The 12,120-nt window shown below is 48.6% G+C and overlaps 1 protein-coding gene across 1 annotated transcript in view; it reads right to left on the minus strand.

Annotated features, from left to right (window-relative positions):
- The window catches only part of LOC146170923 (formylglycine-generating enzyme), a 51,358-nt gene that overhangs the window by 1,887 nt on the left and 37,351 nt on the right, over positions 1 to 12,120 (minus strand). The window contains exons 7-8 of the mRNA XM_084586666.1: positions 921 to 1,034; positions 436 to 495 (exon numbers count right to left, since the gene is read on the minus strand). Coding sequence (XP_084442792.1) covers positions 436 to 495; positions 921 to 1,034 — 174 coding nt within the window. The remainder of the gene's footprint in view (positions 1 to 435; positions 496 to 920; positions 1,035 to 12,120) is intronic.

Raw genomic sequence — 12,120 nt, forward strand, 5'->3', positions numbered from 1 at the left:
GCACATCCTCTTCCTCTTGATCAAAGACTGCGTAGAAGTTAGGAAGACACAATTACAGCTGGGATGCCCAGCCGTGCATTTCCATACTTGAAGTGGGCGCAGTCAGTGAACCCTAGCACGTCATCAACAGGCTGGATTTACGCACAAAGCTGCTTGCCGATTTTCTGATTTCAAGCTGCTTGGTTACTAGTGCAGCCCTCTTTGATAAGAAGCCAGAGTAAAAGGCAAAATCTGCCATTCCTGACACTGCACAGTATTGCCATCATGTTCGTCGATGCCAGGTGCAATGAAACATTTTCTTTTGCCAGGCACAAGTGGCTCCAAATTAGAAAGCAGAATGTGATGGGCTGCTGCCATGAATGTTCTCGCCCACAGCTTCAGTTGCTAAGGCTCATTAGCTTGAGCTCATGTGCCGTTCGTGAGCATGCAACTTGCCTTGTGGCACATGAAGGAGCCACCCTTCTTGACCTTGTCAGTGCCACTTGGGGGTCCCATCTGCAGAGTGGTAAGGATGCCATGAGAAGCGCAAAATATGACCACAAGAGGCCTGACCAAGTAGCAAGGACCACACAGAATTACTAGCACTGCAATTACAATTTCACAGGTGTAGGCAGGGAAGAGAGAGCAAAGGCCTCTTTCAACAATAGTGCTGTAATGAAAATGAGAGAAGCGACTTTAAGAAAACGTTTAACCACAAAACAACTCACTCGGTACCTTGTCTAATTCCCAACAGAGTCGGTAATGTACCACACCTTCATGCATTCTGTGGTAGGTTCAGCAGGCGGCACGTGGATGATTGAACCATTATTTAAATGCTTTTTTTCTTTTTTGCCACAAGGATGACCACTGGTTTTAAAATAGTGTTCAACCATAATAGTAGAGTTCACTAACCAACTCTCCTAACAAGCCACTTTGCCTACCGGGTTGTCCTTGGGCTCCTTAGTGTGGCGGGTGGCCCACCAGTCGTTGGTCCATTCCCAGACATTGCCAATGATATTCTTCAGGCCAAACTTTGTCGCCGGGAAGGAAGTCACCTGGGAACATGGTGGCCAAGCATGTAAAGGACAGTGCACAGCCACCACATGTAGCGGTATAAATGCACAGAATCGGAGATAAATAACATTGGACGCTGCATATACTACTAAAAATTGTTAAAGCTGTTATTGTCTAAAATTTGGCTGAATTTCCTTAGCGTTTCTTTCACAGCACAATTTTTATTTTTGTGAATGTTTTTTGAATGTTTTTCCTATAGATGGATCACTAGCCTTTCTTGGTGATATGATGGCATATTTTTACAGGGCAGCAACCCAACGAACACAAGGAACAGAGAAATGATGTCTGATGACCATGAGATGATATTAATAAATCCCAGCGGGCCTCGTGTGAGCGCTCCTGCTCGTGCTACCGCCCGCTTCTTCGTCATCTGTAACAATGCCCTGGGCCACCAATGATCGTCCCGATCGTGGAGGAGGAAGTTTGTTGATGTCGATGAGATTCATGGCATGACGATCGGCGTGACTGGGAAGTCTAAAGAAGAAGAGGAAGAAGACAACGACTTGCCGCCGTGATGATTCCGCGATGAAACCTGGTCCAGGATGCTTTCGGGCTACAGGTCGCCAAAATCCGATAGCCGAAGCCTAGGCATACAACGCGTAGCATGGGCGGGGGATGTCCTCATATGCGGTGCATCTTGGGTCGGTAGGGTCTTCTGCTCAGTGTCTCGGCAGTGGGGTCATCAGGTCAGTTGGGTTTCTCGTAGTGTCCTGTGGTAGTGTGGGTGGCGTCTCAGGTCGGTGGGATAATTCGGTCTCTCCTTCTTCGTGTCTAGTGGTCGGGCAGGGGGACGGGGTGGAGGAACAACAAGGTCGTGTCGGGTCCGGCAGGCTGGGGAACAGCCAGGCAATGCGCTCCGCTGCTGACGGCACAAGCAGACGCAGGGCGCCGAAGTTCGGGCTAGGATGACAAGTGGTGATGACATAGCGTGCACCTCCAGCCAAAATGTTACGGGGCGGGAAGCCAATGAACACAGAACAGAGAGAAGATAGCCGGTGACTATGAGATCATTTTAACGAATCCCAGCGGGCCTAGCGCGAGTGCTCCTGCCTATGCCAGCTTCTTCCTCGTCTGTAACAATATTCCTGAGTAATCAAAAGTCACTTTGAGTTTACCTCGACTCTATGTCAGCCTGAGTACTTGATTTACTAGCGGTTATTAATAACTACTAAGGTATTTATAGCAGTGCTTAACTGCATAACGAGATGCTGTTGCCAATACAGAAAAAGTAGGAAAGAGCAATTGAGTGATAGTACCACTGCTTGACAAAGATACAAGTGGGAGTTGATTTCTAAAATGTGGGTTGGTGAATTGCCCTATTGGCGTGCCTACAACAGTAGTTGTCTTGGTGGCATGATAACTTTCGCGACACTTGTGCATGGTGTTACATGCAATGATGACATCTGCCTCACCAAGTAATTGCCCTAGGTAGGGGATGATGGCAGCTAGGCTTGCTTGAGCAGGGATGACGAGAGGGAGCCTCGCATGTAAGGTAGCAAAGCAACACCTCTTCTCACTATGCCCTGCTTCTGCACTTTGCTATTTCTTTCCTATGACTGTACATGGCTGGATTCTACTTTATTACCAGTGCCTTTCTTTAGTCAAAGCCCGATTTTTGTGGAGGTTAGATTACATTAAGATTGGAAGATGCTTGCAAACAAATCTTTGCTTTTGGAATAATGGAAAAAGATGACATAATGGCTGTAAATTACATTAAAGTATCATGTAGCCAAACTTATTTTTCTTTTACGTACACTCGTATAGCCATAAAACAAATGCAAGTGATGATTCCACTGGTTCTTCAAGGCTAAAACATAAACGACAGACATTTCCACTCAACTCTAGCCTTGAAAGTATACTTTGTACTAGCCAGATGAGTCGGAATTTAAAGATGCTTCTTAAGGAATCAAAACAGTGGTTTTATAATGAGATGCTCACAAAATTTGTTTGCGAGTCTAATTAATTCTGCCATCACATCAGCCCATCAACTCCTAAGCACCCTGCTGAAATAGGCGTCTCTCATAGCCTTAGCTGCTTTGGGACGTTAAACCCCTTAAATCAAGCCAAACCAAACTGCTGAAATAGAGAACTCCCAGAAGTGTGCTGATTATTTTCATTTCTATTTTTTTTTTATCTGTAAGCATTTATAATAATAGCCTGCTGCTTCACATGAAGATGAAATCCAAAGGCCTTAGATTTCTGCTATACTGACACGAAGAAGAGCCATGGTATCCCTAAAAAGTTTTTGTACAGGCACGCCGAATGGACCTCTGAATACCTGACAAATATCTTTCAGTCACCTATTCGTAGCGAATGCTTTTCATCTGTATGTAGAAAAACAAAGGTTACACTGGACCATAAAGGCAGAAGTACTTCTGTTAAAGGGACAGACCAAAATATGTAGTGGGATTATGCAGAAATGAAAAGATCTTGCCTCAAATGGTGTAGATTGAGCATCACAGTATCGAAGAAATGAGGGTTTATAATTTTAGTTTGGCACTGAAAGTCATATGAAAATGGCTGATGTCGCCTCTTGCAGTGAAGCACTGTAATTATCAGTGTAGTAAACTCTGTTGCCATATCTTGGAAAAATGTCACTGTGATATGAGCACAGTGCTCTTTATTCTTTGAAGAGTGCTCACTTTGTTTTATCATATTTTGCACTATCTCCATCAGCAAAAACCAGCCTTCTTTTATATTGCTTATGACGTGATTTTACATTTTTTACTAGATGGCGCCATAGTGTTCGGAGTTTCGTGGATGAAGCAGTGGACTTCTATTGATATGTTCCTGTGCCGTATGGGTGTGGAAACTTGGCACTACTGTGTACTCAAATGGTGGTAAAATTCTATTAGTTTTTGGTTATCACTTTGCCGATGCGCAATTGTAATTGCGGTGGCTACTCACGACTTCCAGCACTGCACTTCATAAAAACAGGTGCACGCATTGATCGAAAAATTTTTGGCAAAATTTTTAACAATGTTTCTAGCAAAACCGCTATGGAACTGATCACCAGAGTCAGGAAGCGTTGCAGTGCGCCGAAAAATTGATGCTTAGAGGGCAGTGTTCTGTCCCTTTAATAATTATCACTACATTTCTCTCGGTGGTACAGCTGCTAAATTACTTGAACACATCGTGTTCAAGCACCTATTTCTGTCAGCATGGTACCCTATTGTACAATATAAATCTAGAGTGCAAAAAGCAACCACACACAGACAGACTAACGACACAGCACAAGAACTGCTTTTTGTGCTCTAACTTTATAATGTACAATTATGCACTGGCCCAGGAAGAAGTTATACTGGTACCCTCCGTCCGCATGGCTTCCAAAAAGCACTTTCAGTAGCAACCCAATCCAACCTCGCAGAAACAGCAAATGGCCAAACAGACATTATACACCTTGAGTTTTTGAAAGATAAAGTGTCGCATGAAAACTTTTCATAGAAGGCTAATGCAATCTTCAAAAATCAAATGCTCACAAAGTGGTTTTTCTCGTATATATTACGAGACAATATTGTCTCGTAAACCAGTGCTGCCAAGGTGTTGTGCCGGCAGCCAGCGGCACTGAGGTGGCTGGGTGGACATCCAGATGGTGCACAGGACTAGACGAGGTGCCCATGTGTTTGTGCATTAGGGCTAGGAGCAATGGACAACCACCATGCTGACCGCATGTAGCTGGGGTTAATAAACGTTTTCTTTAAAAATGTAGCAACTGGCGATGAAGATTAACCGAGCGTCGACCGTGATGTCCAAGTTGGAGCAGTTTGCAGGTGAAGAGCATGAATAGGTGGAGTACGTGGAGATCCTTGAACAGCATTTCATCACCAACAGTATCCCGGAGGATAAGAAGTGTGTCATGTTTCTTAGCTCGTGTGGAAAGCCGACATACTCACTGCTTCGTTGCTTACTGGCACCCCGACGGCCAAATGACGTTCCGCTCACCATGAGCATCCAGGTGTTAACCAACCATTATGCGCCTAAACCATCAGTGATCGTGCAATGCTATCATTTTCACTGCCAGACTCAATGGGATGGCGAACCAGAGCTGGAGCTGATGCTGGACCGCACAGTCGCACTAGCATGGAAGCTGCCGTTTCGGGCGCAAAAATGACCGGTCAGGTGGATGGAGGTGAACGTTCACTGCGTGTCGAAAAGCGGCGGCCAATGATTGTCATCGCTGCGGCGAAAGGCACTATGAGCAATCTTGCAGGTTCAGGAATTTACTGTGTTTTGCTTGCCAGAAGAAAGGTCATGTAGCAAAAAAATGCTAGAGCGGACAGGCACCTGGGACAAGTCTGCGAGGCGCGCAACAGAACAGGCAGCAAGGAGCAGGACCGGCCGGATATCTACTTCCCTATGGGGTGATGGCCGTAGACCCGGTAGATACGCCACCCAACGACAAGAACGGAGAAACGGACGTCGGTAATGTGTGGTTACTTGTGGTTACTGCAGAGTAGACCAGCGAACACCGCCGTCAGGCCACAGCCAGACATTGGAATGTCCTGGAGCCGAGAGTCCCACCTATTTGCGCTATGGTTATCATCAATAGTCAGTCGATACACATGGAAGTTGACACAGGAGCAGTCCACTTGGTGATGAATGAAGTGGAATTCACGAGATGGAGAAATCTGACCTCAAGCTAAGACGCTGCTTTGGACACCAGTCGGTGGTTGCAGGGAAAGCTTCAATGCTTGCCAAGTTTGGAGGAAAGGTTGCACAACTGCCAATGTTCATCATCAGAGGTGGTTCACGGGCCCTATTAGGCAGAAACTGGTCAAAAGCTTGTGGCATGCCACTTGAGAGCTTGCTAAACATTAACGCTGTTGAAGATATGTAGGACTGGATAGGTTGGTTCCCCAATGTGTTCGCAGAAGGCCTCTGACAGCTTTCTGGAGTGAAAGCCAAGATAAAAGTACCCGAGGATGCACAGCCACGGTTCTTCAGGCTACAGCCAGTACCTTTTGCTCTGCAAAACATGGTGACCCAGGAGCTACAAAGGCTGCAGAGAAAAGATATTATCAGACCAGTGCGGACATCAGAACGGGCGGCACCGTTGGTTCCCGTTTTGAAGTAGGATGGGAAAGTTAGGCTATGTGGAGACTTCAAGGTCACAGTGAACCGGACAGCAGATATTGAGACATATCCTGTGCCACGGGACGAGGAAATCAATGCAGCTGGCAGGAGGCAAGCTGTTCTCGAAGTTGGACCTTCGGGACGCATACCAAAAAGTGGAGCTGGATGAGGATTATAAGAAGTATGTGACTATTAATACCCAGCAGGGACTGTTTCAGTACAACCGACTGCCATTTGGGGTGGCATTAGCACCGGCTATTTTCCAATGCGAAATGAAAAGTTTGCTTCGCGGTTGCCAAAATACTGTCATATCTTCGATGATATACTGGTTGCTAGGGTGTTGGCAGAGGACTACAGTAAGAATGTGGAGGAAGTGTTGTAACGACTAAGTGATGCAGGTTTGAAGTTGAAGGCCCAGAAACATGTATTCGCAGCAGCAAGTGTGGCGTACCTGGGTTATTGTCATCGACAAGGATGGTCTGCACTCATCAACAGAGAAAGCTGAAGCCATTGTTCGAGTGCTGGTACCCACTGGTGCACATGATTTGCAGAGCGTCCTGGGTCTGTTTAACTTTTACCGGAGGTTCCTACCTCAGTTGTCAACAGTGCTACACTCCCTGCTCCAATTGCTTAAGAAATCAGTGCCATGGCATTGAGGCATTGAGATATCAGCAAGCAGTTGCTGATATCTGGAAGTGTGTTAGCTTATTATGACCAAGGTTGCCCTTGTTGCTGTGCTGCAATGCGTCGCCATATGAGATGTAGGGCCCTGCTCCACGCATGAGGCAGCGCAGCGCGCCAGCCACATTTGAAGTGCGCGCCACTTCCCGGCACTCCCTGTGCATTTTCCCACTTCCCCTTTCCTTTCCTACTGATGGGGAAACTGCTCCCACTCGGACACCATAAAATGAGGCGCGCCGGTGTCTCGCTCTTCCGACCTGACAACGAAACTGGTCCCACTCGGACACCATAAAATGAGGCGCGCCGGTGTCTCGCTCTTCCGACCTGACAACGGCACGACCCCCTGACCTCCCAATCTGCCTGCCCCTGAGTGAAGTTTGCTATAAAGTGCGCACTGCCATCATTTTGAAGTAATGGTAGTGTAGTACATTCTTTAGAATCCATTCCAAAAAATAGCTACTAACACACTCATCTTGCTTGAGAAATTGGCTGGTGGTGACAGCTATATTTCTTTACTGCCTTGTAAGAGCTGTTTTGGTGAGAATGCTGCTCTTTGATTAGAGCACAGTGCCTTGTAAAGGTGAACTGCTTTCAGTAACCTTTTACAGTGAGAACAATTTTGTTTTAAATGTTCCTGTTGTACATCAAATGGAACACACAATGCACACAATTCCTGTGAAATTAAGTGGCATGCAATACACGTGCTCTCCATTGTACATGAACTGTGAGCAACGAGTGTCGCATCTTTGGCTAGGTGTGCACAAGATGAATGCAGCTGCGAGGGTGACCCTGTTAACCCCCTAGCGGAATTGGATGAGCTAAGCTAGTGAAAAGCAGGTTGTCATTTCTCGTATACGAATTCAGCTAAGCGCGTTTTGTGGTGCTGCGTGTCTAGTTTGTAGATCGTATGGCTCGTTCCAACAAATTTTTATTTGGCAGACCAATGATGTTTTGGGTGCGATGAGGCCATCCTGGCTCAGTCTGAGGCAGACTGTTGTCTTGTCTTTCCTTTCATGTGGTGGATATCAATTGGTAGTGCAAAGATTAGGTTTAGTTTTAAACCACTCCTTTTGATGAGTCTGGAAAAGCTCAAGAAGTTGGCACATATTCAGCTCCGAGTAAGCATAAAATAGGAGGAAACATGAATGTTGCGTGTGAAACACTCCTTTGACGAATCTTTTGGAAAGCGCAGCTAGTGCGAGCTGCGAAATCACACAACTGCCTGCAGCTGTTTGCAGCATAGAATAAGATGGTCAAGATCAGATGTTTAAGTTGCTGCAAGGCCTCGTAGCAATAACAAGCTGAAACGCCATGACTGGTTGCACCATACTAAGCCTGCGCATACCTAATTTGCGCATGAAAGCGCCAAAGGACCGCGACCTGCAACGAGAAACAGATGTGAGGTTGCAGTTGGCATGCCGCGTCATCCTTCCTACCAAAATGACACGTGTTCATCACAGGCATTCAATGCAACGTACCACATCCAAGGCCCAATGAGAACCAATTCATTGCGCCGCAACTACTGCATTCCAACCGGCTGCTTGAGCTTTGCTTAAGCGACTTACGTGAGGTGGATGAAACTGCAAGCAACTCGTCTCGATGCTTGCAGCACAAACCAGCAAGGCGAATCGCAAACAGCACCACAGACAGCAGATTGATGATTGATACTGGCGCGGTGAGACTCTTACAAAGTCCATGGGCATCCCCAGTGGTTCTAGCACCAAAGAAAGATGATTCAGTCAGGCAGTGTGTTGATTATCGAAAGCTCGACTCACTGACGCCTATGGTTGCGTACCCTTTCCAGTCAGTCGAGGCTGTGATGTACGTGTTGGGGAACGCAAGGTTCTTCGCAGTCCTGGATGCAAGCGTAGGGTACCTACAGATTGAGGTGGCGGAAGGTGACATTCAGAAAACCGCATTCACCTGTCACAGCAGGCTCTTCGAATTTACTCGACTCCCGTTTGGTTTGTCTAATGCCTCGAGCATGTTCATGCGATTGATGGATATCGTGCTGGGCGATGCAAGGTTCAACTACGCGATGGCATACCTCGACGATGTTGTGATATTCTCACAGTTGTTCGAAGAGCACCTCATTCACCTGAATTCCGTTCTTGGAAGAATGAGGCGTGCGGGTACAACGATCAACCCAAAGAAAGTGCAGTTGGTATCAAAGAGAGTGAACCTCTCAGGCTCTGTGGTTGATGAGGGCACTTGGAGACCGAGCCATGACAAACTGCAGGCAATTCTGAACTACCCCTGCCCAATGGACGTGAAAAGCTTGCTGAGATTTTTGGGAATAGTTGCTTTCTACAGGCAATTCATCCCTCGTTGTTTGGAGCTCGCAAGGCTGTTGAACATGCTGTTGTGTAAAGGCTCGAAGTGAGTCTGGGCAAGGAACAGAATGATGTATTTGTTGCCTTGGCTCGCTCGATCGCGAATACCACTAGTTTGCGCCTCCCTGACCTGAACAAGCAGTTTTTCTCACAGACAGATGCTAGTGATGCCGGTGTTGGAGCTGTTTTGTTGCAGGAACACGAGGGCAAGCTGCGCCTTGTCACGTTCGCTAGCCGCACGCTCACATTGGCGGAGCGGAATTACTTCGTGATCGAAAAGGAATGCTTGGCGATAATGCTCGCATTCAAAATGCAATTAGACAGAGTGGTTTTTACCGTGCAGACACATCACCAGGCACTTTTGTGGTTAAAGAGGCTGAAAAACCCCGCAGGCAGACTCGCGAGATGGGTACTGATGTTGCAACGTTACGCGTATGCCATTGAGTACCGCCGGGGCAGCATGAATAAGGTGGCAGACGCTTTATTGTGTGCACCGTGGAAAGCTGGCAGAAGCGCATCAGAGGCACAGTCCAGCACTGCTGAAAGTGGCGTCGCCACTATTGGAAAGGAGGAGAGGGCAGACGCAATTGTCGCGCCCAGCTTAGTTAAAGAGAGAAAAGAGGCAGACAGGGGTCCTGCGCTCTGCTGAGAGAGAGAAGGCGCAGCTACTGGTGGTGGCGACTGCTCACCTGCTAAGAAGCGAGGCAAAAAGAAATCTGTCTTGGAAAGTAGCGGTCAGTAGGGAAGAGCTGATTGAGCCCCAGACAGCAGACGGTCTATGCCAGCGGTCTATGACAGAGCTTGCGAGTACTGCAGCTTGCACCGGGAACGCTGAGGGCAAGTACAACGCGTATCTGCTGGGTGATGATGGCTTACTGTTCCACTACATCCCCCAACTTGACGAGGAAGAGGCGATTACATCTCCTTTCCAAGTCGTGGTCCCGATAAAGTTGCGGAAACAATTCCTCCGGTACTTTCATGACTCAGCGCTGGCAGGCCATGGCAGCGGCAGTAAAACTTACAAGTTATGCCGTGTCGCAACCTGGCCAGGTATGAGAAAGGATGTTCTGGGTTACGCCCGTACATGTCCTATTTGCCAGGTAGCCAAGCTTCGAATGGGGAAGCCCGTTGGCATGATGAAGCCGGTAGTTAGCAACTACCCGTGGCAAGTGGTCGTGTGTGATATCATGGGACCCCTCCCTCGATCCATGCGCGGAAACCAATATATCCTGGTAATAACGGACCACTTTTCCAAGTGGGTTGAGGTATTCCCCCTTAGGGAGCTTGTGTCAGAAAGAATTTGGGAGAAACTGTTGGAGATCTACACTGGTTTTGGTTTCCCTTCCGACCTGATTACAGACAATGCTTCGTATTTCACAAGCAATGTCTTTGTAAATTCCTGTCGGGCGCTTCAAATCCGCCACAGGAAAACGAGTTCCTATCACACTCAGAGCAACATAAACGAGAGTGAATCGGAATGTTAAGAGTATGGTGGTCGCTGATTGGGATGCCCGGTTGTCTGAACTGGCATTCGCCACTAGAACAACTGTGAACAGGTCGGTGGATTTGACACCCGCTTACTTGAATTTTGCGCGCGGCTCGTGAAAACATCGATGTCGCGCGCATGGAGCAGGCAGATCAGTACAACAAAGGTTGTCGTCACGTCATTTTCAACACGGGCGACTTGGTACTGAAAACAACGCTCCCGCTTAGTAACGCAGCGCGTGGTTTTGCCGCGTCACTAGCGCACAAGCAGGTTGAACCGTTCGAAGTTACTGCACAGACTACGCCGCTCACCTACCAGCTGCAGTTGTTAACGAGCGGTGAAACCGCCGGTTCGGTGCACGTCACAGACTTGAAGGCTTACCACCTTTGCAATGACGATAACTGCGAAGCGGTGGAAGCTCAAGGCGATGCAGCGATCTCCTCCCAAGTAAGGCGTACAGGTAGCAACCCGGTTCCGCAACCGACACTATAACCTTAGTGCAGGTAGTGCACTACTTCATCTAACGTCTTTGCTTCTTTCAGAATGCATTGTGATAAGAATTTGCAGCTGCCAGAGGAACACCATCGCTGGGGCGAGAAACCGCATCCAGCGCATGGTTCAAGGAGGGGCCACTTAAATGGGGGGCACCCCCCAGTTTGTCGTGGCCCCATGACCAGTGGGGTCATGCTGGCCGTCTTCAAAGAGGCTGGATTCGGAGCCCACTGCCCAGGCCTGGAGTACGGGCCTCAGGGAGCCAGGTGTGCCCGGGGCGGAAACGCCTGCTGAAAAGGGGTCCCGGTGAATCCAGCACAGCACCACGTGGAAAGGGGTCAACAGCGATGTGGAGGAGCAGCTCCGGGCCACTGCCAGGCGTATCCGCGGCCGAGCCCAGCTGCGCTCTGATCCCGAGGTCACACTGCTGCCAGTCGCTGCCAGAGAGGGACCAGCCAGAACAGTCCCTCCATGCCTGCTGCTTCTTTGTCGCCTGACGGACCAGCTGAGCGGGCATCTCGCCAGAGCAAGGCGACAAGCCTGCCTATTGAACGCCGACCCTGGCTCGGACATGCCCCGGCTGTTGCCGGACTCCGGGTTGGACATTGAGGGGGGGGGGGGGGGGTATGTGGGGCCCTGCTCTATGCACGAGGCAGGGGCAGCGCGCCAGCCATATTTGAAGGGCGCGCCAGTTCTCAGCACTCACTGTGCATTGCCTCACTGCCCCTCTCCTCTCCCGCCAATGGGGAAACCGGTTCCCGCCCGGACCCCATAAAACGAGGTGTGCCGACGTCTTGCTACCTCTTCGCTTTCCTGCTGCCCGCTTCCTGGCTGCTCTTCCGACCTGACAACGGCACGACCTCTTGACCCTCCGATGTGCCTGACAGACCTGCAAGCCCCTGAGTGAAATAAAGATGTTTACTTCAAGGCCCACTGTGTGTGTTATGACATTGGAGTTCTACTGGCACATCGGCTGCAGTCCGGAGAGGAGAAGCCAATAGC

Source organism: Amblyomma maculatum, unplaced genomic scaffold (assembly GCF_055883805.1).
Source record: "Amblyomma maculatum isolate TAMU_Amacu unplaced genomic scaffold, ASM5588380v1 scaffold_27, whole genome shotgun sequence".
Taxonomy (NCBI): Eukaryota; Metazoa; Arthropoda; class Arachnida; order Ixodida; family Ixodidae; genus Amblyomma; species Amblyomma maculatum.